The sequence below is a fragment of the Ruditapes philippinarum genome, unplaced genomic scaffold (genome assembly GCF_026571515.1).
Source record: "Ruditapes philippinarum isolate M1 unplaced genomic scaffold, ASM2657151v2 ctg3553_1_1_1_1, whole genome shotgun sequence".
NCBI classification, from domain to species: domain Eukaryota; kingdom Metazoa; phylum Mollusca; class Bivalvia; order Venerida; family Veneridae; genus Ruditapes; species Ruditapes philippinarum.
The window spans coordinates 55,573-83,522 of NW_026852033.1; the positions used below are offsets into that span (position 1 = coordinate 55,573).

At 30.9% G+C, this 27,950-nt stretch overlaps 1 protein-coding gene across 2 annotated transcripts; it reads right to left on the reverse strand.

The window, feature by feature from the left end:
* Positions 1-3,072: 3,072 nt before the first annotated feature.
* On the reverse strand, positions 3,073-27,950 carry LOC132747563 (uncharacterized). 2 transcript variants are annotated; one of them, XM_060736982.1, is made up of 21 exons: positions 27,701-27,950; positions 23,581-23,671; positions 19,772-19,859; positions 19,386-19,482; positions 18,654-18,765; positions 18,325-18,393; positions 17,824-17,892; positions 15,146-15,160; positions 14,415-14,598; positions 13,174-13,267; positions 12,757-12,855; positions 11,777-11,867; positions 10,820-11,009; positions 8,961-9,057; positions 7,670-7,806; positions 7,148-7,273; positions 6,621-6,673; positions 5,644-5,745; positions 4,986-5,169; positions 4,388-4,597; positions 3,073-3,542 (listed from the first exon to the last, which is right to left on the reverse strand). In XM_060736982.1, exons 1-21 carry the CDS (start codon positions 27,801-27,803, stop codon positions 3,264-3,266), a joined length of 2,490 nt encoding a protein of 829 aa, XP_060592965.1. In that variant the 5' UTR covers positions 27,804-27,950; the 3' UTR covers positions 3,073-3,263. The 2 variants fall into 2 exon arrangements, with proteins under 2 accessions (XP_060592965.1, XP_060592973.1); XM_060736990.1 differs by lacking the exon at positions 15,146-15,160 and having other exon boundaries at positions 3,074-3,542.

A 27,950-nucleotide genomic window follows, 5' to 3' on the forward strand; every position in this document is an offset into this window, starting at 1 on the left:
TCCTAGAAATTAGCACAAGCTTGCTGTAAACCATTTCTCTAGACTTAATAAAATGAATTCTTTTAAGATTCTAAACAAATTCTATATATAGAAGTAACTATGTATTTAATATGCTAAGTTTTCAACATTCAAATTTGTATTAAATGTATGCAAATTCCTATTCATTGATCAAATGCAAAACAAAATATGTACAAATATCTCCAAATGTCTGTTAATATTAAAACAATGTATTGTTAAAAATAGCACAAAAATATTAGTACTTAAATATTGAAAAAAAATCGTGTAAGGTTATGTAAAACAATTAGCCATTTTTTAAGTCACCCTAGAATAATCTGCATTTCAGAAACATAACCTATAAGACTTAAAACTGGGATTTTTTTCCCAAAAAAATAAAACAATTTGGCAATGATTGGATCTTGTACCAAAATCAACATCATTATGATTAATTTTACAGTTAACATCCAGAATTTTCTGACAAATGATGAGAAGGAAAAAATCATTCTATCTTCTGAAAGTTTCAAATGTAAATTTTTGTCAGAGAAATGTGCAAAAAAAAACCCTCTGCTTTTATCCATCAGCTCGATGTCACACAAATATAATGGCCATAAAATAGACGCCACCAAATCCCTTGCTTCATCTGATATTGCAAATGGTATGCAAGCCTAATCTCATGCATGACTACATCAAACAATCCTTCAATATTGATAAAACAAGTTTTCAAACTACAAGGTAAATGACCCGTCAGGTGGTCACTGTCACTACAGTGAATTTGTTCTGCACACAAATTTGCCATCTTCACTATACATGATGGTAAATTGAGCACAAAAGAATGAACCTGTAAGTTTTTTGTTTGTTAGGTATTAGTGAACTTTTAATTCATAATTAATTCCCTCTTTTAGATTCTTCCATTAAGAATAAGTATAACAAAAGTTTGTTGCAATTCCAAGTTATATGTTAAGAATTGAAAAGAAGACATAAAAAAGAGAAAAGTACTATTTCTTAGTATAAATATCCTTTTCTATTCTAGCTTCTCAAGAAAAAAAAAGTGAAATAAATGTAAAAATAAAAGTTACTTGTTATCAAAAGAAAACATTTAAGGACACAAACTTAGAAGACAAAAGTTATATAGACATAAATATTTTAAAGAGCACCTAGATTTTTCATATAAAAATATCCAAAGAAGCATTGTTCTGTTTGTAGGACATATATCAGAAAGTATTTAAGTAGGTATACCTACTTGCCTGGAAAGGTCTGAACCAAGACAGGCTTTGTTTTAGAGTGAATTTAAACACGGACTAGTATACCGGTCACTAAATAAAGGCTTTATTTTATGAGGATACCACATTTCGTTTCCCGCCCTTCCATGTCGGCCTCAAAATTAATTTACCTGTTCTTGACTTTAAAAAAAAAAGTCTTACTGATTTCTTTTTTTGTCTGTTTGGGGGAGGAGGAGTTCTGATTTTATGTTACACATAAAAAGTTACAGTCAAATGGTGACATTCCAGCTTTACTGATAGATAAGACGTTAGGTTTCTGTCCATGTACTAGCTGGCACAAGAGTAGGACCATTGACCTTTCTGGTAACATAGAAAGTTTCTCAAGACCCTGGCGATGATTAGATGCTGATGGCAAATGACGCAAAATCAGGAACCTAAATCATTTGACAATAGAGTTCCTGTTCAATCTTAGAAAAATAGATTTCATTGGTTAGTTCACAAAACACACCCTTAAAATACATATAGCTTATATTGGCGATTAAATGTTGACGTGTTTATTAACATCGTATCATGTTTACAATTTTATACAATGACAATTATTTGATGAAACTTCAAAATTATTAGTGAAAATGTTAACCAAATGGATTAATTCTCAACAAAAAATAGTTATAACTTTAAAAAAAAAAATGTATTATTGGTTTTAGAAACAATAAAAAAAGTTATCTGAAACACGCAATACTCACCTAATAATCTATTTGAATAGAGAAAAATCAATGTTAATTATCAACATAACAATATGATATAAAATACTGGATGTATATTGAAAATATTGAAACCATGTCATCTCATCTATAACCTATGTTATAATAGTGAGTGAAGTTTATACAAACATATAACATACACATTTACACAGGGGCACATGTTACATCATTTTGCTTGTATTTTTGTTGCCATTTAAAAAAAACAAAACAAGCAGAATATTTTAATAAATTTGTAAATACTGTGTCAAAGAATCAGGAATTTCAGAAATTCAATAAATTTTAGGCTTGCAATAAAGTTTATAATATTCAGAATATATAAATATATATATAAATCAATTAAAAAAATCCAATGACTGCATCCCCTTCTTGATATTTCACACATCTGTATACAGATGCTGACTACTGCAACTTGAATGAATTATTTTTTCAAAAACAATTGTGCAATAAAAACAAGTGTCATATTAAAGCTATAATGAAATTTATCTAAATGCATTTTTACACATACCAAATGATACTTTACAACAATATATTAATTAATTCTTCATATATAATAGAAGCTTAATTCTACATACATCATTAATTCTTTATATGTATATACATGTATAGTATAAGCTTTATCATACATGACTACCTTATTCTTTTTATATATATTATTATTCATATCTACTCAATCATTAATCTACATTGTAAAACATACAATTTACAATATGTACATAAATGTAGAATTATAATGCTTCTATAATTTTTGTAAGTGTTTTATGTATAATATATCACAGATGATTTTAAATGCTGTAACAATAAGGAAAAAAACAGATTTAAATAAAGTTTTATCCTCTTATCACAATTTGGCTTTATTACAACTCTCCTCCAAAACAAAACTAAAGCATAATATTTCTGTCAATTTTTGGAGTGCTTTAGAGTAAATCAAAATAACAAGACTTTACTAAAGCTAATGGGCTTAACTGTATAGCTTGAATTGTATATAGAACTAGGAAAAAATCTGCAATCCTACGGAATATAATCACGTACAATGTAAAAGGAAGGTCAAAATTTTAAAATTAAAACCGTTTTTCTGTACTTGAGTCACATCCCATACATGCAGTAGATGTACATTTAGTGAATCAAAAGTACCATTGACCTATTTTACTCCAATGAGAGGTACCAATTCAATCAAAGTATGTATTACTTGCATTCATTTTCAAAAGCACCAGAAAAATAATAATGAAAATATAACGCAACTACATTTAAACCTTCTCTTGATTTTCACCATCAAGAAAACAAAAACTCAAGGAAATGAAACTTCAGAACTCTGTACACTCAGAGTCATGTCTTCACTATTTTCTACTTGTGGAGTAACCTCCCCTGTATTTTGCCCATCTGCAGTGACTTCCCCTGAATCCTCACCTTCATCCTCCTCCTCCTGTTCAACATCCACTGAGATTTCAACTCTCTTCATCTTGTCACCATTTTTATTATCGCCTTCTTCCTCGGGCTCTTTCCGCTTCACTTGTTTCTTCCAGGCATTCCACACTCGTATGGAGTTGTCCCACGAACAGGAAACATACTGTGGATATATAGATTACTATAAAATCAGAAATATTAGTCAGACAATTTTTTTCCCTTTTTTAGCAGAAATGAATTTTACAAAACAACATTTTTGCCAAATATCTGCCATATAAATTAAATGAAACTGAAAATAAAAAGTCATGAATATCTTAGCCTTGAGAAAAAATTCAAAATGTTGATTTTGCTAAATTTTGGTCTCTTGCAAAAAATCTGTTTCGCCAGTATTAAGAATTTGAAACTCTGTTTCCATGACTTGCAGTTCAACAGTTTCATTCAAATACTGGAATGCAATTATGTAACAAGTGTTTGAGGATTCTGTACCAGTCATAAGTTGTTTCCTCACAAGTAGTGGTCAAATACTTCACAAAAATCATTTAAAGCAATGGTTTATGGGAAAACATTTGCAATTAAAAAGTCTTGTTATTGCAATTCTGAGATTTGAACCCATTCCCAGTAGATTTCATTTCAGCAACCATAATCAATTGAGCAAAAGCTATATATTCATAAACATTAATAACATAGCAGTAAGAAACAGTAACCAAGAGACAAAATATGATTCACCCTTCTTCTCAGGTCTCAATGGCCAAATGGTTAAAGTTGCAGTCTCAAAATGGAACACTGTCTACTTACTGCTGTGGGTTGGAACCCTGTAAGGGACTTTGGATTATTTTTATGTAGCTATCCAAGCAAGCTCACAGGTTCTACTTCATGCATGCCTTTGCCTAAAATAATGCACACAGGGTCATCTGATGTCATCCATGACTAGAATATCTAGTAAGAACATCTCAATGCCAGCATGACATACAAAATCCAAACTCCCTTTTGTTATATTTTTAAAAGTACCTGATTTCTTTCTCTAATGTGTATAACACTTCTAACAGCATCTGTGTGGCCTACATTAGTCTGTATAAGTCTGTATAAGTCAGGGTCATACACTCTGATAACATGTTGTATACCGGCCACTATTGCTCCATTAACCTTATCCACACACAGACAGGACACACCTGCTTGTGCTGCCAGTATCTGTTCACACTCGTTCAAACCAGTTCCTGACTAATAAATACATGAAGATGATGAGTGTAAGCTTTAAAGTGTAAAATTCTAACACTTGATAAATTAACTTACAAATTGATAGATAAACATGAATTTGCGTCTATCAATGAAACAAAGCACTTAAATTTCATAAAATTTCCATAGAAATTTGTGAAGCACAATCTTACTTTGAGTACTGTAAGAATTTTTTATTACTTTTATGGAAGTTCTTATTTCATAGCAAGATTGATTTCCTTCTTTCTGAAAGTCATAACATAATTATGCATGGCATAAAAGTGCTACAGGATTTTTGACACAAAAAATACTTAGGGAGTTTTTTTTATTTGACTAATAGTCTTTCAAAAGAAATAAAATTTGATTTTTAAAAAAAGACCACAAATATTCATACCCATATTCTTATGGTAGCATCCTCTGACCCAGTGACCCATTTCTGTGTTATACTGTTCCACTTCACACAAGTGACCTCTGCCTCATGACCTTGAAGTGTATTCACCAAGGTCATTTTTGAGCCAGTTGTTGAGAATTTTCTAATGTACACCATCTTGTCACTGGATGAATATGCAAACTCCTTCCTGTAAATAGTAAAGCAAACAAATATCAGTAAAAAAAAAACCTTAATGTAAAACCTATATAAGAGTACCTTATAAAACTGCATGTTTGTAACATCCAATTTCACATGACAATAGTGAAGTGTGCAATATCTGTATCAGCTAATTAGGTTTTTATTTACTGGTATATCTGCAAAATTAAGTTAAATAACAAGTTAAGAACTACATGGGTATCAGTAAACAGAATAATTGGTAAATTGGGATACATTTGAAAATGATACGAGGTAAAAAAAAAGTCTTTATTGGTTATATCAATACAATAGACAGTCAAGAAAATAGAGAAAAAACTTTGTATTCTTATAAATCAATTAACACAACAACATCGATTATGATACCGGTATATATCTTAACCCAGACTTGCAACATCACAATATATTTTGATATGTTTCTGATTTGTTTTTCTTATGTTTTCTTATGATAACAATCCCTATTACTGACCTGCCCGGATTATAATCCATGTCCATTATAACACCGTCACATGCCAGCTCTACATTCTCATGAAGTCCATTAGAACCTGTGTTTCTAAATGTGTCATGTAATCTACAAAACAAACAGTAAAAACAGTAAATGGCCTTAACAATAATAGGTCGGTGTTATTCCTGAAAAATTAAATGCAATTAACCCTAACCCTGCAGGCAGCAACAAATTCTACCCATGTGACCGTGTCTTCTGATCATGGTCTGCACTGATCGCTATTTAGTAAATTTTATCAGAAAATGACGAATACTGTTGTGTTTATATTAAAAGATGAACAAGTCTATTTAATATAATTAGATTTGGAAGGCTTAAACATTTGCCACAAAAGAAAGCAGTTTGTGTAATCATATTTATTGTTCTCTTCACTATGTTTTGGTCTTAATTTAAGTTACAGTACAAGAGGGTCAACAAGACCCAAGATCGCTCATCTGACAAACATTTGTCTTCAATTAACATTTGTATCATAGGTTGGAGACCTTTTTATTGAAAATGGAAAGGGATAATGACAGGAAAGTCATATTCAGAGGCTCGTACATTTGGTACATTTTTCTGGGGTTTCATTTTGTGACGACAGGGAACGAGTTTTTATTTTTGCCTATGATACAAAAGAGTAAGTGAATCAAAACCCTGGACTATGTGATTTAGCGCCCTGTAAAAATCAGATAGTCTATTCAGATAACCTTTGTTTTGATGCTCTTTCTATAACTTATAGAACATATGAGGAAATATTGATATGGCCAAAGTAACACTTGAACCCACAATTCACAAAATGCTCATAAAAGAGTATCGAGAAAATTGTTAGTCTTAAAAGTGACTCAAAATTAACCATGGACACCTACAAAAACTCCTGGAACATTCAACTGCAAAGACTTAGTTTTTTAAACTTTGTTGTAATAGGAATACTTTTGAAATGTTAAAATTAATTTTATCATGCTTACCTCCCTTTTTCAAGGTCCCAAATACATATTCTTCTGTCCCATCCACCACTTAACTGTAATGAAAGAGTTTTGCTTTAAATCATAAGCAAAACATGTGGAATTACATAACCATTTTATATCTATTATCATCAGTGAAAGTTTGGAAGGGGTTTTCAATAAAACTATTTCTAAGATTATCTTAAATAATCAGTGAACAAAAATAACATGATCTGTACATAGTTATTGATAAAACAAAGAATGCCTGCCATTTTTTTTTTCAAACTTTCATATACCTTCAGAAATCTGAGCACTTAAGGGTGGAAAATGCTTTAAAAATTTATTTAAACAGATTATCAGCCAATAAAAATTATAGAAATCAATTCTGCAGTTTTATAACAGAAAATTTACTTACAAGGCATGATGGGGTCTGGTAGATACAGATTTATAATAATAATATACAATGTGTATCATCCAATGAAAATTCAGGAAATTCATTCTGTATTATAATTTTAGAGACATATACTGACAGAATGTGACGATATACTCACAAGATATGATGAGTCGGCACCATTTTCCTTCTCTATAACTACGAGACTGGTGACGCAGCTCTCATGCTCACAGAACACATATTTACAGATAAATCCAGCCACTCTGTTTGTTACAGAATCACTGTCCTGTAACAACAAACATAATATACATCATTTAAAATCATATTTCCTTCTTTTAAGTGAACAGTTTAACACAATAGTAAGTAATTGGTTTGGTAATTAAGGTACTATTTAATACAGTATTTTTTAGACTATCATACCACAGGTACCGGTATTCTTAAATAAAACAGAATAACAATCTGCCATTTTTTTTTCAATTAATTGCCAACCTCTGTATATAATAAATAAACCATTGTAAAATGTCTTATATTGACCACCCAACAGTACAGAGCCTGTTCAACAAACTGTATGGTAATACAGGCTGGTCTAGCTCTATACCTGTAGCAGGAACTGCTTCTTTTTTTTTTGTTGGTAGGGTTTTACATTGCACCAACACAACAAAAATTAAGAAAAACAACTTACGCCATCTTTGGTATTTTGTGGGAGAAGTTCTGAATCAGAATCAAGGAGAATGCTATATTTAGTGACTAGAGTCTCCATATCTTGAGGTTTCATATTCTGTAATACTGACACTGCTTGATCATCAAAGCCCCATACATCTGAACCATAGAAATAATATACATTATTATTGTTGGATATGCATATTTTGTGAAAGCCCCTATGTTTGCATCATGTTACTGGGAAACTTTTCTCACACACAGAAAAAAAACAATGATATATCTGTTGAAATATTTCATATTCAGTACTGCAAAAAGAGTAAAGGTTAAAGAAATTCTAGAAAGGTAAAACATAACCTGTTAACTGTTACAATATTTGTTTCTTAAATTGTCAAATCACAAGAAACATTATAAATCTGAACAAGTTCTGGGGAATTCTAGTTTTTCTTTTTTGTGAGTCTTTTAACCTTTTCTTTGCTGCACTAACCACTCTCTGAATTTGGAATACTAATAGTCATTTAGTAAGTAAAGTCAGATATGTCAGTTTAAAAACTAAAATTTAGGAGTCAACTGTATGAAGTATGGATTCTATATAATGGATATAAGTAACCACAAAGATCCAAATTTATTATATACTTATAAATGAAGTATTGAGAAATATTGATGAAATAAAATGCATATTTTCATTTTCCGTATTTTCACTGTAAAAATTTATTTTTCACTGCAGTGAAAAATATTTTCCGTATTTTCACTGGTGTCTTGCCGGACTACTTTCTTTTAAATTCTGCCATTACACAAAATTTAAGGGAAAGTCTTTTAAATTTTAATGTCAAAAAAGAGAAAAATGTATATAATAAACAGAAAATTCAAGTTTTTTCTATAAGTACATGATTTATTTTTATCTTGTGGCACGAAAATTACCATATTTCACTCCTGGCTACTGCCACTCATGAAATATTTATTTTCATACCACTCGATGAAAATAAATCATGTATTTATAGAAAAAACTTGAATATCCTCTATGTTTTATAACACAATTCTTTATATTATATACAATGTTATATAACTTTATTAATACAAAAAGTGAAACCTCTGCAAAGCAACCCTTTGTAGAGTAACAGTGCAACATCTCAGAGGAACAACAAAATCTTCAAATTGTACAGGGAGTTGCTTTGCAAAGTTTGTAAAGTATATTTCAATCATTGTTCTTTCTTTGAAGAGAGCTTGTAAAATTGTACTCATCTAAACATGTTACTGGATTTTTATGTTAATTAGTCTATTAAAATAGACCCATTTCTAAGTGAAAATTGACTTACAAATATTTGTATCTTCTGATGCAGCCAAGATAACGTCTAAACTTTCAACAAATAGAATCTTTAATATTGTAGTATGTGGATGATTGTGTGTGGATGCCTGAAAACAAAGAATAAGATTGTCAGCCAAATAAAGTGATGAATTCTCAATGAATGAAAATTGAAAATAATGTAGAATACTTCAATTTTATAACACTGAAATTCTGCGCTTTTTATGCCCCCACAAAGTGGGGAGCATATAGCGTTGCACTTGTCTGTCCGTCCGTATGTCCGTCCGTACGTCCCGAAATCTTGTGAACGCAACTCCTCTTAAACGGGATGGCAGATTTTGCTTAAACTTCGACCATTTCCAGGGATGAACAACCTTAGCCCTTTACCTCATATATACGCGAAACAACGCTCTTTTTCGACCCCCCCCCCCACTTTTTTTTAGGCCTGAAGTTGAGAAGGTGCAGCACTTTGAAATAAATTTTGATGGAAAAAATCGAGGCAAAATAGTGATTTTTGGCAATTTTGAGATGTCCCCTCGTTGCCATGGTAACAGGAAATTTAAGACTGAGCATGTCGCTACAAAGGCAATGGTCCAGTCAACACTTGTGCCAAGTTTGATTGGTATTGAAGCATTTTTCATAGTTTCATAGCAGTTTGAACTTGTAACAGGAGGCTTTTCAGTGAAAACGTCCATTTTTCACAATATGCTCATGAGGGAAAGGGTTAATGTGTAGATGGTAGTAAAGGAAGGAATTTTTGCTGCGACCAAATTTAACAGAATTATGGCCCTTTGTTGATTTTTACTATATACCATATAGAAATTTTGTGAACGCAACTCCTCTTAAACCGGATGGCAGATTTTGCTTAAACTTCCAGGGATGAACAACCTTAATGTGTAGATGGAAGTAAAGGAAGGAATTTTTGCTGCGACCAAATTTAACAGAATTATGGCCCTTTGTTGATTTTTTCACTATATACCATATAGAAATTTTGTGAACGCAACTCCTCTTAACCGGATGGCAGATTTTAATAAAAAGTTCCACATAAAAATCTTACATACAGATATGCATGCTCTTGTTTACGAGCACATCTGCACAGTGGGGGCATCCGTGTCCTTAGGACACAGTTCTAGTTTAATTTTTATTAATATGAATTTCAAACATTTGCTCCAGGCAATTTATTCCTTACTAAGCAAAAATAAATTTTTGAGTCAACAAACAAGCATTATTCAGATTTTCATCTCCTGCATAAAGTCTGAACTTCTCCGAGACCAGGACTGTGTCATCTCACTGTTGATCTCTTAAAGTTTGCAGTAGATGAAATTCTAATCAACCATCTACTAAGGTAAGTATAGGTTAATTAATTTAATAAAATGTGGCAAAAATCATTATTTATCATGGCAATAACAGAGAATTTCCGTAACAGTTCTGATAAAATGATGTGGGTTCATTGCAATGGGTACACATTTTTCCATATACTGACATATTACTGCCAATAGTTTTATTTTATATTTGTAAAGGCTGAGGAACATTTCCATAGCATGCAAAACACAGAAATTGGGAGCGGTGGCCTAGTGGTTAAGGTGTGCCTCTCAACCAAAGGATCTTGGGTTCCAGCCTTTATCCGGTGACGACCATTTTTTTATCATATGACACCAGTACTGGTTGGTTCCAGGAAGCGGACTCGAAAGTGATAAATATAAGTTGCAAGAACTTGTTTTGCAATCAAGCTTAAATAAATACGTTTAAACTAAACAGAAACAAATTGCTTAGCCAAAACATTTTACAGACAGACAGGATTTTGGGCGGGTAAGTTAGACATTGCAAGAAAACAATATTTTTCTTTCAACCTAATGTAAAAACATAACTTACAGGTGGGACGATGGGTTTATTAAATGCATAATGGCTCTGTATATTTTTGTTGTTTGTTTTCGTTACGTCATCAGTCTGCAGATTATTTAACTTCTCATTCAACTCCTGTTCTAACATCAGCTCACGCTTTTTACTGCCCGTTTTTCTTTTCTTCTTTATCTTTGAATCACTGACTACAAATGTTTCTTTACTGAAATAAGAGATGTAGATAAGAATCATTTTCAATTGTTTGATTTTTGTTGTTGCTGTTTTGTGTATGGCGGACAATAAGTCGCACAAACATTTTAAATCATTCGTTAATCTCCATGGTTACAGCCATGGCAGTCAAGTAATTCTAACTCTATAAATCAAACCTTTCGGGGGAAGAAATAGCATTTCTAAATTTTCTGTTATTGTATATTATTATATGATCTAAATATAGCTGCAATCTCATTGGTCCAAACAGTAGTCAACAGAACTTTTTATAAAATCATATTTACTGGGTGTAGTATCATATTCACTGGCTGAATTGGATTTTCCCAGTCTAAAAATAGATTGAGACTCATATTCAATGATCATACACTGTTAATAACGCGTGTTAATTAAAAAATAACTGTTGCTTTTTGTTCTTTAAGGCATATTTCTCGATTAAAATATCAATACTTTACTATTATACTTAAAGGCTACACCGCAATGATGAGTATAAACTTGAATTATTTTTGTATGCGCAGCGTTCGCGTAGTCGTTGCACGCCTAACACGTGCGTCTTTTTTCCCGCGCTTCAACGAAGCAAAATTTGTACATGTATATAAGATTGTACTTTTGTGATTTTTTTTTATTTCTTAGCCTATTCATATAATAAAACAATTATTGACTATCGCCTCGGTCAATATGTCATCTGCCGGTGAATATCACATCATATTCAATGGTTCACTAGTCAATGATTGTTTAATATATCTTAGACAAGGACGAGCTTACCTGTACATGAAATGATTTGATTGCATACGTTCCCATTTGACAATAGCACCCTCGTGGTCTCCACTAAATATCAATATTGGCACTTTACGCGCTGAAAAAAATCAATACATTCTACGTAAAAGATGCACAAAGATGTTTATAAAATATGGCTATTTTATCTAGAATTTTAATAATAAGTTATACATGTATGTTGTTTTAGTCCTTCAATACTGCCTGGTATCCCTGCTGTCAAAAATTACTTGAACTACACTGGAAATATCTGTAGCTCTGGTGACCTACTTTTGCATCAGCCTGGAAACATTTATAGAACATTTGCAGAAGGCCATCTATGATTATTTCCTGTGAAGTTCCGTAAAAATCTGCCATGTGGTTAAGAAAAAGATGTTGTTGTAAGATATCAAGGATAGCAACACAAATTGATCATTATGTATAATATTAATTTCACTTTCAGCAAAAGTACACTATAATATAAATAAATCTTAATTATGCGTTGTTGTAAAGTATATAATAGATTAGACAGAAAATTAAAATTAATCACTGTTCATCATTTGCTTTCTTCCATTTGATATCACAGTTAAGTTCCTGCCCAGGAGACATCTCTCCTGTTGTCATTAATTGAATAATTAATTGAAGAGGGTATTGACCATGCAATATAATATGACAATGTGCATAAAACTAACAATTTGTAAAACACCTGTAAAACAGCATGCACAACTAATCTCATTGCTTTAGAATAAGAAAAGGGGCATAACTCTGTAAAAGGTAACTTACAACTTATGGGACCTGTGCCCGTCATGTTAGATAAATCACAGAGAACAAGACAGTGCCTGAAGTTTCACCCATTCAGTACTTTTGGAGATACCATCTTGCCCACAAAAACCTAACCAAAGTGTTAATAGCAATACAAACACTGGGGTGTGGGTACAATAGCTATCACTATTCTTCAAATAGTAGAGCAAGAAACTGTTTCCAATACTTACTGTAACAGAGACTTTCTAATGCCACTCTACATTTCAATGCTGTAACACACCCAGATGGATTATACTTCCATACAATCAAGTGTCGTCTGCTAGTAGAGGCTGAAATCAGTAAAAATCTTATTTTACATAAAAACAAAATTTTGAACTCATGTTATCAAAAATTCAATGAAGATATCTGGTTATTTTATTCTACAAATTTAGTTCTTACATTTCCAGCATAATTGCTGGACTAATAATTATAAACAGCAGTACATCTGATATCTTATTTGCCTAGTGGAAGTTGGAAAATTATCATTTTGATATTTACAATATTCATCTGCAGTAACATATTCATTGCCTTCTGATTTGTGTTATGCATAAACTTACAACTGTTCATAGTAGACCAATTGTTGTGATTACTAAAATACATCTACTCACCAACAACTTGATTAAGTTCAGGGAAGAATTTCAAAATCTGTAAGTGATACTTCTCTTCTTCTTGTTGTTGAAAAGTTCCAATAAAATCCGACACCTTTAAAACAATTATAAATAAGTCAAGAAATGCCAAAAAATAGAATTCCAAATTCACAGATTTAGCACACAAGTTAATAATTTTTACCAATTACTGACCAGTTAATAATGTTTAGATTGATGATACAATCACTTTATTACATGTTTTGCAGTAGATTACTGAATTATAACGGTTAATTATATTCTGATAATTTCACAGTAATGATTACCAAATATAATTTCACAGTAGCCGAACTATATTTGGCGTAAAAATAAAATATTTATCATTAATGAATGTTTTTTCAGCGGAAATGTAGTCAAGCATAATAAAAAATGTACGTGATAACTGTAGTTCGTAAATATTTACGAACGTTGTGCTGAAAAACATCTAAAATCTAAAAATAATCATGGAATTATATTTTGCTTCAACATTGCGTCAATTTTGCGTCATTATTTGATGACGTCATGAAGATAAGAGCATGACGTTAAGCGGCAAAAATCAGTAAAATGGTGTAAAAATCGTTAAAAAATCATGAAATAAACAGAAAATTTGTTTGTTTTACATGTAAGATCAAATAATATTTCACTCGTGAACCCCAGCTATTATATTTTCACTCGTGGCTACGCCACTCGTGGAAAATATTGCATCTGGTGTTCACTCGGTGAAATATTTTTCGATCTTACACTGAAACAAACAAATATCCTCTATATAATGTGACCTTGTAAAATACTTAGGTCAAGGTGTAAAACATTAACATAGAAAATGACCTTCAACCTCAATTTCTATCAAAATTTTTAAACAAAATAAAAACACTCACATTGTATTTTCCGAAGAATGACAGAATACAAGTTGATATTCACATTTTAAAAGTCATAATAACTCTTCATGAACCAATCTTGTATACTTTAACTCAATTCTATTTCTATGCTATCCAGCCAAAAATATTTCATATTGACCTTGACCTGAGACACATTTATAAAACCACCTTATATCATACTGGTGAATTAAAATTCACAACTTGTTCAACTTCCAGCTCTTTAATGACAGTGCTGTGGTTAATCAAGAAAGTGAAAAAAATATAAAAAAAATTGACCTTTCACCTTTGTGTGTGACCTTGACATTAGACACAAGGTCATATTTGAAAACATTATCAATCAAACCAACTTACATTATCACCAGACTTGGGATCAAAGAGACTGGCATAGGATGTTCCACCTGCCACCCAGACAGTCTTGTTTCTAGGTACATAGCAAATACCAGACACAGTCGAAATAAAACTATCCAATTTGTGGACTGGTTTGCCGTCTGCTGTCCAAATTTTCACAGTTTTATCAAATGAACCAGTCAGAATCCTGCAAATAACAAAATTGCATATTTATTTATCACATTTGTAGTACTTATGTTAAGTTTTAAATTATCTATGAAATAATTTTTTGAATTGTGCTCAAAAAAGTGAATCACCAGTAGAAAGGGAAATTAGGTGATGCAAATAATTCAACCATGTTTACAATGATAATCTAATTATTGTTTTACACAGGTTAATGAAAATAGCAAATTTCAGTGAAAAGTCTTTCTTTAGATAATGTTTTACAAATGGGTTTCAATGAGATAATTTAATCGAGAGTTACAAACAGACACATGACACTAAAACTTTGATGGCACATACAATTAATTCCAATATCTTAATAAAAGAAACTTTAGTCAATAATTGATTAGTTAACAAATATGTTCTTTCTCAGGTTAAAACATTAATTTAGTACCAAAAAACCAATGAAAAGTTAAAATCTTAATATTCTTTATTTTTAATTTACATGTACTAAGTTATATTCCATACAAATTGACCCTTTGACCTTACATTTTACAACCTCTGTTATGAACACTGAAACAGACAAGACCTACCTGACAACCTGTCGCCTACAACAACAACAACAAGATGTTCTTTAATAGTTTAAATCTTATGTTAATCTATACTTTGACTTAGCTGAGGGGGGGCTCTGTGGCCAAGTGAAAATATTATCTATTGACTTTTTAATTGAATGCCCTTTTGTGCTATGGGTTCGAATCCCACTACAGACTTTGAATACTTCATGTGAAGAGGCTAGCATGCAGAAGGTTGAAGCTTTTATTTAGGTGCTGACAAAAATTTATGAATCTAGATTCTATTTCACTTTAATTAAATAAATAAATAAATAAATAAGCAGTATAAAAAATTTGTAATAATGATTTTCTTTTAACAAGTTTTATGTCTACATATAAACAGTTGTTTGCCATATAACCCTAGCCTAGTAGCTCAGGTTATATATGCTTACGATTTTTATACTGTGCCATATAACCTGCAGAAAATCTTTTACACATCTATTGACCTTGTTGACCCTAAAAGCAAGTTTATGCAAATGGCATTAAAAACATATTTAAAATAATGACCTTTGGTCATTGCCTTTAAATTGAACTCAAGTAATAAACAAGCAAATTCGTTGAATTTATATCCCCCGCTGAGTACTGGTTATTATTAACACAACAACTGAAGACATAAGGCTTTATTTATATATTAATCATGGCATAAACAGTAATATTCTTTGAACTTGATAAATATTAAGGGCAATAAAAGAGTCATAACTTTGTGTTAAATAGTAAAATCTGGAAATGCCAATGAGATGTATGCATACTACATAACGAATCAAGGGCCATAAATCTGAGTTATAAGTATCTGACCGGAACAAGGCGACTATATGCACATCTCCTCTTAGTATCCCATAAAGTTTCATTGAATTCCAGCCAGTAGTAGCAGAGAAGTAGCGAGGAAACAAATATTTTTCTATATGGATAGTGCATAACTAATCAAGGGCCATAACTCTGAGTTAAAGTGTCTGACCGGAACAAGCCGACGTTATGCAAATCTCCTCTTGATATTGATGATTCCCATAAAGTTTTGTTGAATTCCAGCCAGTAGTTGCAGAGAACTACTCCGGAAACGATTTTTACTCCATATGCATATTGCATAACTAATCAAGGGCCATAACTCTGAGTTAAAGTGTCTGACCGGAACAAGCCGAAGATATGCGCATCTCCTCTTGATATTGATGATTCCCATAAAGTTTCGTTGAATTCCAGCCAGTAGTTGCAGAGAACTACTCCGGAAACGAAATTTGGACGGACGGTCTGAACGCCAAAACTATATCCCCCTCCCGATTCCATCGGCGGGGGATAATAAAAAAATACATGTATTAACTGCATTGAAAATTATATTATTAACCCTTAACATCATTTATGGACATAGTTTTAAAATGAACTCAGGGTCATTGTTTGAAAAAAATAAAAAATATAAACTTCATGCACAAATAATCATGCATTCAATTAATAAATCAATAACAACGACTGCTATTTTTAATCTGAATTAATCTCTTTAAAAGGTGACTTTGGATTCAAACTATAGACAGATTAGTACAACATGTAATTGTCTGATACTTTTAGTCCTCTGACTCATGAAAATAAAATGTTTTAAAGTTTTATTTCTCTTTAGTAAAATTGGGACAAAAATTATTTTAAACACATGCACCATCTATGCAATTAAAATCAAACTTAAAAGTTTATACCAAAGACACACTATTCTCCTCAATATTTGATTTAATTCAAAATTGGGAGCTAAATAATGGTAGTGATCTTAGATCACAATGAAATAGAAAACTTATCCATCATAAACTCATGGACTACATTTTTGACAGAAAACTACATATTAACTGAAATTGTCGTGAACTACATATTGCCTGAAATCATGAACTAGATATGGACTGAAATCATCATGAACTAGATATTGCCTGAAATCATCATGAACTAGATATTAACTGAAATCATCATGAACTAGATATTAACTGAAATCATCATTAATTAGATATTGACTGAAATCACCATGAATTAGATATTAACTGAATCATCATGAACTACATATTTGGACTGAAATCATCATGAACTAGATATTGACTGAAGTAAATATGCACTACATATTGAGTGAAATTATCATAAACTAGATATTGACTGAAATTATCATGAACTAGATACTGACTGAAATCACCATGAACTAAATAATTTACTGAAATCATCATAAACTAGACATTGACTGAAATCTTCATGAACTACATATTGCCTGAAATCATAAACTGGATATGGACTAAAATCATCACGAACTAGATATTGACTGAAATCGTCATAAACTAGATATTGACTGAAATTATCATGAATTAGATATTGACTCAAATCATCATGAACTACATCACATATTAACTAAAATCATCATAAACTACATAGTGACTCAAAGCATTATATTAATAAACTGACCAATCTCATCAGAGACTAGATATTGGCTGAATCATCATCAACTATGTTTTAACTTAACTCAGCATAACTAAATAATGACCAAATTCTATACTACTGTCTTAACTCATCATTAACTATATATCGATTACACTCATTATAAACTTAACATAAACTAGATATTGACTACATTTATCATAAACCTACTAATGCCCCCTATTTACAATGGATAATATAGCTACTGTCAGGACAAGATGTTCTAAACTTACCATGAGTTGTTTTCATTATCTTTGGCAAGTAGCAAACATGAGATTCCTGCATCATGAGCATTGTCAATGCTGGAAATAAAATCATTCAAATTGTAAAACAACATCAAATCATTATCTCATATTGTTATTTCTCACAAATTATGGTATATAAAGACATTGCTTAAAGAGGATGCAGCCATAATTTTATCAAAATCTATGTTAAAGTTTTGGGCCTTTGTCAGTGACCTTCTTTTAAGCTTTCATTTAAGAGTATTAAGTTTCAACCCATTCCTTTCAGTAGTTTTAGAGATACCAACTTGCATACAAAAACTTAACCAAAGTGTCATGTTGACGCCTGGGTGAGTAGACTCTACGAATAGTTGTGGTATAAATAATGAGGACATCAGCCAAAAGTTTCTTGAAAGAATGATGTTTGTAAATAAATATCCATGAAAGAGAGCACTTTAGTAAGAAGGGTTAGTAAAATATAATAATGTTTATTATTGTAGAAATAATACGTACATATTTACAGCTTCTAAACTATCATCCCCTGTAAATGATGAGTCATAGATGATCAACCTTTGGTCATACCTGTAATATACAAAACAATAGTCATTGCTTAGATGTATAATAAATAGATTTGATAAATAAAATTGATTCTATAGCTGGTTAAGAGCAGATAAGAATGGATACAAAATTCTGCAACACTAACATTTGACTGAATTATTGTTCAAACCTTAGGCAGCCCAATTTGGAATTGACTAGTGCTTTAATGGTGTCTGAGATTCACATGACTAGTTACATAAAAGACTAAGTATTACCACTAATAAAAATACATGTACTTTTCTTACCCTGCTGAATATGTGCGTGTGTCTGTACAGATAAGGCATCTAACAATGTCTGTGTGTTCTTTGGCTATATATAGAACTTTGCTAATGTTGATCACATGACCCGATTCTTTGTCTAGGCAAAATTTGAAACAAAAAATGTAAAGTTTTTCTTTCATTTTGATAAATAAACTAATTAGCTATACCCTGTTGTATCACAATGTCTACTCTTACAGCTCACATAGTTTACTTATTTCTTTAATTATGCTCATACTGAGATTTTTCATCTATCAAATTTGTTCTGTGAAAATTTTATTAATACATATTGCAACATGTAAATCTTGACCAAAAAAAAAAAATCTAAGAAATCTTGCAATAAGAACTACAAATATTACTGAATGTTTAAAGTTTACTGATTCTATATTACAATGCGACCAGTGCAGACAAAGACCAACATCTAGTAATGTGTTGTCTGATCATGGTCTGCACTGTTCACTATGCAGTCTGAATATTTTGAAAAACTTCCCTAAAAATTATGAATCATTTTGCCAGATTAAAAGAGGAACAAGTCCATTCAAAATATTTAGCATAATTAGGTTGAAAAGAACACAGGTGCTAGCTCAAGCCTGAAATAGGCCACAGAGGGGCACCTGAAGTCTTCCTTAAACACTTAAAATCTTAAGTTGCTATATGACTTTTACAGTCTTAGTATGACTTAAAACCAAAACCCTAAAACACGAAATTAACATAACTTACTTTCATCAAGAGCATAAACTCGTATGCCACCATTAACGCCACAGGCTAATTGATACCGTCTTAGGTTTATTGCCATACAATAAACAGGAACACCAATCTAACATAAAAAATGCAAACAAGTATGTGTTATTTCTTGTTGCAAAGGAGATTATTTCAGGTCTTATTCATACCAGGAAATAAATCATCTCTGGGACAACTCCGGGACAGTCATATGATTTCCGGGACATTCCTGGACCTACGGGACTTTATGGCATGTATGGTAAAATATACCAGAATAATATGTATATCTGTATGTATGAAATTTTAATTCATTTAATTATTAAAGCACATGTTTTAACTTAGTTATACCACTTAAGATTTAGTTTTCACTATATAAATAAACTTACGGCAATTCTGTCATAAACACCACCACCGGGTGCCCATGCTATAATGTTTCTGTCATTAGCAGATGATAACATCAACTTTGCTTCACTCCTGAAATAAATAAAACAATAAAAAATGTTATTTACATATGCAGTAAAATATTAGGTGATTTCAGATTTTCACAATTCTTCTTGTTACAAGAAAAGTTACTTCAATTACTTATACCCTTACCCCTCTAAATATTTCAAATGAACTAGTCCATCTTTCAATCTAGACAAAACTATTTATCATTTTTAGGGAAATTTCCAAATATGTGGTTACTTAAAAGAGCAAATAGTGCAGACCAAGTTCAAATGGCACAGAAGTACTCGCCGATCTAGGTCCTTAGAGGTTGTATGGGTGGAATCATGTGCCGTTAGCATGCAATGACAACTAAAATGGCTAATCATTAACTAAAAGTTATGTAGTCCTGTTTTTGTTTGCTTGAACTTTAAGACAATATCTATATCATTTGTATGTAACTATGTATCACCTTATAACCATAGGATAATCATTGGTACAAACAATTATAAGCTGCCATCCTTAACTTAAAAAAAAAAAAAGTTACATATAACCCAAATAAGTTATATGTAATAGCCATATGTAAAATATGTAAATATAATTGAAATAAGTTGCATAATAATAAATGTAAGTTGCATTATAACTTGCATAATTTTAACGTTTATTATTAAAGTTTATTATTGAAATAAGTTACATATAATCAAAGTATGTCTATAATTGAAATATGTTACATATAATCAGTCAGTTTATTATTGAAATATGTTACATATAATCAAAGTAAGTCTATAATTGAAATATGTTACATATAATCAAAGTAAGTCTATAATTGAAATATGTTACATATAATCAAAGACAGTTACATATAATAACAATGAGTTACATAGTTATTCATGACACATGAAAATTTAAGTATTTTTGTATGCTGAATCATGTTGTCCTGGGGAGGTCATTAAGTATGACTTTGATAGAAATTCATTCTCAATTATTGAACTCTTTGTTTTGGGTAGACAATTGATACTTAAGTTTAAACACACAAAACAGGTATATTCTGGCTCTTGAGTACATGTTTTTATCTTATCTCGATTCATTGCCATATACTTCTAGACTAAGTTTATCTCTAAGTAGGAACTCTTCAGACAATCAAACCATAGCTTGCACAGCAATAAACAGAGTCAATCAGTTAGTGTAAAAATATCAACTCAAGTCTAAACTGGATCATTCCTTTTGTTTCGTTTTTTGTTTATTTCAGATTTTGAAATGGCTATTGTTCACAAGTTACTATATTAAGACTTTGTTTACAACGAGGCCTTTTAAAAAATGTTTTGAATATTTCAAACGCTTACACAAAGATTTTCTCACAGTATCCACTATACCATGTGAATTATTTAATATTTTGGCAAAGTATTTGATAACTATTGTACTAAGATACATATCTTAAACAGATAACATACAAATACGAAGGGGCAAAGTCTTTAATCTTAATCATTTGTCACATAAGTGTCTCACAACAGCCAAGATGGTAAAAAAAATTCTGACACTTCAATGAAATCATGAAAACAATATGAAGGAATACATAAATTTAACTGCTTTCACAAATTACTATGAAAAAAAAAGAAGAGAAAAATATGTGAAAACAAGGGTGCCATTGTCAAACAATATGCCCATCAGGACCCAGACAGGGTCCTCAGAATATGCACATAGCACTGATATGCTGTGGACAACTTTTTTCTCTGACCTTTGATGTGACCTTGACCTTTGACTTACTGACCTCAAGAGCTTGATATTACATCTCATAATGGTGAACACTTATTTCAAGAAATACTTAACTCCCTCAATGTATTAAGAAGATATGCTCCAAATAAAACCTGGACATAAAACCATTTCTAATGACCTTGACCTGGTATTATATGAATCTGGATTAATCATGTAATGCTCAGTCTCATAATAGTGAACATCTGAGATAGAATCCCTTGATTCATAATGATCTAATGATCCTTATGCATATTTTCATACTTTTATCAGACATTTGACTCTCCATGTGACATTGACCACAGGGGCCTAAACATTTCATGCCACACTCTGCCTTATTTAAGTTGAATATACATTTTTGCAAAGTTATATTAAAATCCCTCAATGCATGTAAAAGTTTAGTCTGAACAAGTGTTTTTCATTTACTGTTAAGTTTGACCTTGACTTAAAATTATAAAGAAAGTTTCTGAGCTCAAACTCCTATCTCAGATATTTGAATGGTCAGAAACCGACACATACACTTAGTCACTAACAAATAAAAATACACTAAGTCACAAACAAATAAAAATCTTAAGATCTGAGGCCAAGTTCAGGAAAAGTTTTACAACTTTCAGGTCAAGAAATTGCGGCAACATTACTTTTCAGGATGTTGAACACTTGTGTGGAGTAATTATAACAGTCAATCCATGGATACAGCCGGCAGTAATAATAGCACATGAGAATAGGGCAAGTTATTAAGTAAGGAAGTGTACAGGAAAAGAGAGTTAATAAATAAAATTACGATTCAGATCCATTCAAAATGTTTATAAATTAGACAAGACAAACAATATTCAGATATTGATTTAAATGAATATCTAAATGCAATTTTATCACTAAAATATTCACAAAATGATAAGAGACATGTATTCTATTTACTAGTTTAAATTTACATCACATTTGTAGAAAATATGTCTTGCAATAAAAATATTCTGGAAAAAGAATAAATATCAAAGTAGCCGTATCTGAGGAGCATTTAATGCATTTTATTATATCATTGGTATAAATTTTGACAAAAGTAGCTGCTGATAGTCCATTCTGCAGTAAGCCAGAAATTTCACCAGTCATGGGCCTTTAAATGTAATAATGCTAATATTTGACCCGTTCAAAAATTTGCAATATGCTACTTCCAGTAATAAAGTAATGGATTAGAAGTCTATCAAATTTCTATAAAACCTTTCATACATTAAGTAGTCCTAATACCAAACCATAATATACTGTCATTATATGGCCTTATTCTTTAATAGCAATAAACGCACATTTTAATAACATGTTCAAATAAATATTACTTCAAACTAAGCATTCAAGCTAACTTGAAAGAGATATTATGTAAACAAATTTTACAAGCAATCACCTATAAACTTTCGATTCAATAATTTTTAAAATAACACAAAGAAATGAAAGTAGAGTGACATATATTTGATAAATTAATATCAAATTTTATATTCAAATCATTATTTAGATAACCTTCAGACGATCTGTTCTAACATATTATAATACAAATGTATTACCTGATGGCTATATATTGGTAACATATTTTTATTATTCAGACTTGTATTACTTATATATGTATCTGTATAGTGACAAGAAAGGAAAAGAAAAATGACCATTAAGTTTGAATTAGTAATTTATGGTTGGGTTTTAAGTTGGATCAATTATGGCAACTTTACAGCTTTAATGGCGGAGGAAGACTTCAGGTGCCCCTTTGGGCATAATATTTCAGGCATAAGTGGGCATCTATGTAGAACTTCAAACTTTTTGCATGGGTAGTTCAATAGCTTCTCTACATGAAAGAATCCAAAATCTCAAAGATTCAAACCACAGTGGTGAGGGGCAAGTGGTAGCAATTCATGGGTTAAACCTCTAATCTTTGTGCTTATGAACTGAAAAGACTGGAATAAGACAAGTTCAACAATCTTTTTAAGATATTTTAAATGTAACATTAAAAACTGGACATAAAGGATATAAATGTATTAAAGCGTCATACCAATAAAGAAAATCTGTGATCCATCCTTTATGTTCACAAGCCACTGACAACTGTTTTCCACTTTCTGATTCCCATGTCTTAATCACACCATCTGAAAAATGTTCATATAATTACTTTAACTCTACCAATATAAGGAATATACTTGAACTTGACAAGCAAATGCCATGCCACCAAGGGGACCTCAACCTTGGTAACCTTTGATCTTTAAGTGGGTCTGGCAAGTAGAGCTTATCAAGGTGCAAACACCTGTAAAGTTTGGAAACTGTAGATGGAATGACAAATAGACAGACCAAAAACAAAATGTCCCAATTCTTCAAACAGGCTGTACAATAATAATTCCATCTATCTTTGATAGACCACTTGGATTAAAACTTTTTTTATTCAGATTTGAAATCAAAACATTGAAACAAAATATAAAGTATTTTATGATCATTTGCATAAATGTAGTTTTTGTTTTTATTGTAATTTTAAAACCAACTGTGCATTCTTCAACTGGAAAGAATTCTGAAACATTATCATTATTTAAATATTCGGTTGTTTTTTTTTATAACTTGGTAGTATGTGTGTATGTAGCAGAATATATGTATTCCTTTGAAGTACATGTAGCATATACTTGATGCTAATATTGCAAAAATTTTGCTTAAATATTTATTAATTAAAAAAACAGTTCTTTTAAATACTTAAGATTACAACAGCATTGTGATTTTTGATAAAATGAATAAAAAAATCATAAAATTTAACTTTTGTTATCTTTATCATAATTAACATTAAGAAGGGACAGACATTGATCACTTTATGTAGATTCATTTGCTTCCAGCAGACAAATGATTAATTCTTACTTTATCTTAACCTGAGCTTCAACTAAACCAGGGACTGTTGAGTTAAAAAAAAAAAATTGTAGTTCTATTTATAGATGATAAATCTTGTGAGAGATTAACTAGATCAATGGATATAGCATGATTTATTGTAATTATATCTGCTCTTTGCATGCTTTCAACCTATCCTTCAGATGTTATCACTGGCATGCAATCATTTACAAATTAAGTATTGTATACAAGACTAAAATTTAAATAATTAATGGTACTGCACTTCAAAACCTGGCAAAGCAGTTCAGATATTTTCATAGCTAATAACATCTTAGGCCAGTGATCGAACCTTTCATGAATAGAACAAACTGTCGGTCAGGATTTTATTTTCATTTAAGATAGGAAGGTGGTCCAAAGTTTAATTCAGATGAGAAACAGCTCAATATTTTTATAAAACAAAAATCTTAATGAAATGATAGATAAATTTTTGGGGAAAATTTGCTTATATTTTATAACTGACAGGTTCACAGAAAAATGTCTTTAAAAAAATGCATGCAAATGGGAAAAATGCAGCCACCTATGGATAATATTCCGATAATTCAGCCTTATTTTACTGTTACTCACTTTTTTTATATGTGAAAAAGTTCATAGATCTATGATAATTATTAAAAGGACTCCATTTCATTTTTTTATGACAATTGACAAGACTGGAAATATTTTCCTGTGATAAAGGTCTGTACCAATTTCTTGTGTGCAAAATTTCATTACATTCACTCCTATTTTCTGAAGTTATTTTCATTGTAAAAAATGGCCAAAAAAAATAAAAACTTTAATTCCAATCAGGCAAATAATAGCACAATTATGATTTTCATGAGAATATTTCTCTATAACTTTTGCATAATTATTTCTGTTTTAAATGCCCCTATATAGTTCATCTATATAAGAAATTCAAATTTTATGTTTTTTAGGCTTTTTGAACATATATAACTTTGAAGGTATTGACTATTAATTTGTACAGTACAATTTCTTTAAATCCTTTTACACATGACAAGATAACTCTAAAATCATTATATTCTTTTCAAACACTAAATAGATATGAAATCAGCCTAAAAGATCTTGAGGCATTTGTTACAAGTATACAGAGAATTATATTACAGTTACATAGAAAGTCATTATGAAAATCCCAGACCCTTGTTTTTTTTTTTTTTTTTTTTTTTTTTTTGTTGTTTATACTTAGACTGATCACCCAAAGAATTCATGAATCTCTTAGACAATAATTAATTTATAGAGACAAAAATGTTTTAGGAAATGTCTCTGACATTCAACAAGAGTGGTTGAAGGAAAAATTGGTTTACTCTTCCATATCATATCCTTGAAAATAAATAGAAGATTGAAAAACATTTTGCATACTCTTGTCTTGTGAATATTTTATTTTTTGTGTATTTATTTACCTTAAGTCATTGTCTCTTAATACATTACTAAGGTTTATTAGAAACTATTACACTTGAAAAAATATATTTTTACCAATACTTCAATGCTTTTCGGAAAAAAAAAGATTATGACTGCCAGTCTGCCACATCTGACTATTTTAAGTAAATCATTATAATAATGTAAAAATATTCTGAAATTTGGTTAGCAAGAAGATTTTAATCATTCTGTATAGTTTGAAGGAGTTAGTTACACACGTACCCTGGTGGAAAAGGAGTTAGTTACACCCATACCCTGGTGGAAACAAAGGTAATTAATCTTGCCAAAAGTATAAAGCACTGATTTTGCCACCAGTATAGAGACAGTGCACAGGGTGCACATCTATGCAGATAATTATGTACTAATTAAAATTATTTTAATGCGACTATTTTCTCTGATGACAGCCTAGCCAATATCATAAAATTAGCAGGGACAAAAATTTTAACCCAAATTAGGTTCATGGTGTTTGTATTATAGCCATGCAAGGGAATTATTGATTAAATTTGTAATTGTATAACCACAGATGGAGCAAACCAGTAAAATTAAGACTTTGTCAGCATGTATACTGAGTGTACATAATTATCTGAATGTCTGTGTATGAATTCACATATCTGGCGATATTATTGTCAACGCCACATACCGACTGTTTATATTGACATGCTCTAGTAATATTTGCTATTTCAAAGTTTTTAAACATTTTTATGAGTTTCTGAAGAAAATATTTCACATATCCAGAGTACCTTATTTTTATTTTAATATCCTATTCCTCCATTGCATAAATCGGTCTCTCTACAAAACACTTTTTTTTTCCAAAGATAAAAAATGACAGGTGCTGATGTCATTCATACCTCCATTATATGTCACTTGACCTTTTGACACCATTTTAGGCGGGAAAAAATTAATCTAATAGTTTGTGAAAATTAAAAAGTCAGTTTCATTGATTTCGGTCTTTTGTAAAGTGCCATATTGATATTTAATCTTCATCATATAGAAATAAAATAGATTCAATGATATAAAAGGACCAGAAAATCACAACAACACTTAAATTAATTGAAGTGAATTTTTGAATCCAGCCTCATGGTATAATATACACCTGTTAGCGGGAGTTAAAGATTCTAAAACAGAGATCCCTTGGGATCAATAAAAGATTAACAATACATTATTGAAACACACGTTTTTAAGTTGTTTTGAATTCAACTTTTTCAGATATGAATACAAGAATGCTAAAATGATATTTTTGCTATTAAAACTGTAATGGCTTTCCATTTAAATAACATTTTTGCCAGTGCACCGGTAGCATGAAGTCTGTTTAACTATGTCATACAAAATGGTCGACCATTGTTGACATTCTTAGTGAGCGAGAATTTCAGAGTCACAGAACTGTACAATGTATTTTTATTCAAGTCAGTAAAAATTTATCTGAAAAACGCCTTGTATAAAATATGTACACCGGAATCGTGGAGACCCGGGCTAACAATAGTTACAATTTAGTTTTAAAACTGTAAAACCATTCTCAATTGGACATTTTTTCACATTTGAATTTCTCACGGTACTGCAGGACCCATTCACTAGAGTTCACCCTATTGCACTACACAAGAATGTTGTAATGTTCTTGCAATTTGAACACGTTTTAATGCTCTTGTATTTTAAAATTTAGATCTAAATAAACCTTTTTAAAAATATTGATAAGTTATCAAAAATAAACTCTGTAGAGAACTTATTAAAATCAAATTCATACATAATGATTAGAACCTGTCAGTATTTTTTTTTTACTTAAAGGGAATATCCCACTTCTGGCTGTTAAAATTTAATCAACTAAATATAAACTACATTTTATTAATACATACCCTCACATCCCATTAAAATTTCTCTCCGAGCAGGGTTATAACCAAGTGCAGTGATGGAGCGCGTGTGAGTCTCTCTTACAACATATAATTTTTCCATCGCCATTTTAAATCAATTTCACAAGTTGTCATATCCTAAAAAGAAATAATGAGGTTGAAAATTAATTCAATTCACAGAAAAACACTCTCAACGTTCTTTCCGCAGCCATCTTAGTTTATCTTGACAACCACGCATGTGCACGATTTTGTTAAA

Excerpts from the sequence above, each read along its gene's own strand:
- LOC132747563 (XM_060736982.1), bottom strand. The coding sequence starts at position 27,803 with ATGGCGATGGAAAAATTATATGTTGTAAGAGAGACTCACACGCGCTCC. Across the intron at positions 17,893-18,324 it reads AGTTTAGAAGCTGTAAATAT|CATTGACAATGCTCATGATG; the intron begins GTACGTATTATT and ends TTTTATTTCCAG. Across the intron at positions 12,856-13,173 it reads TGAACTTAATCAAGTTGTTG|CCTCTACTAGCAGACGACAC; the intron begins GTGAGTAGATGT and ends TACTGATTTCAG.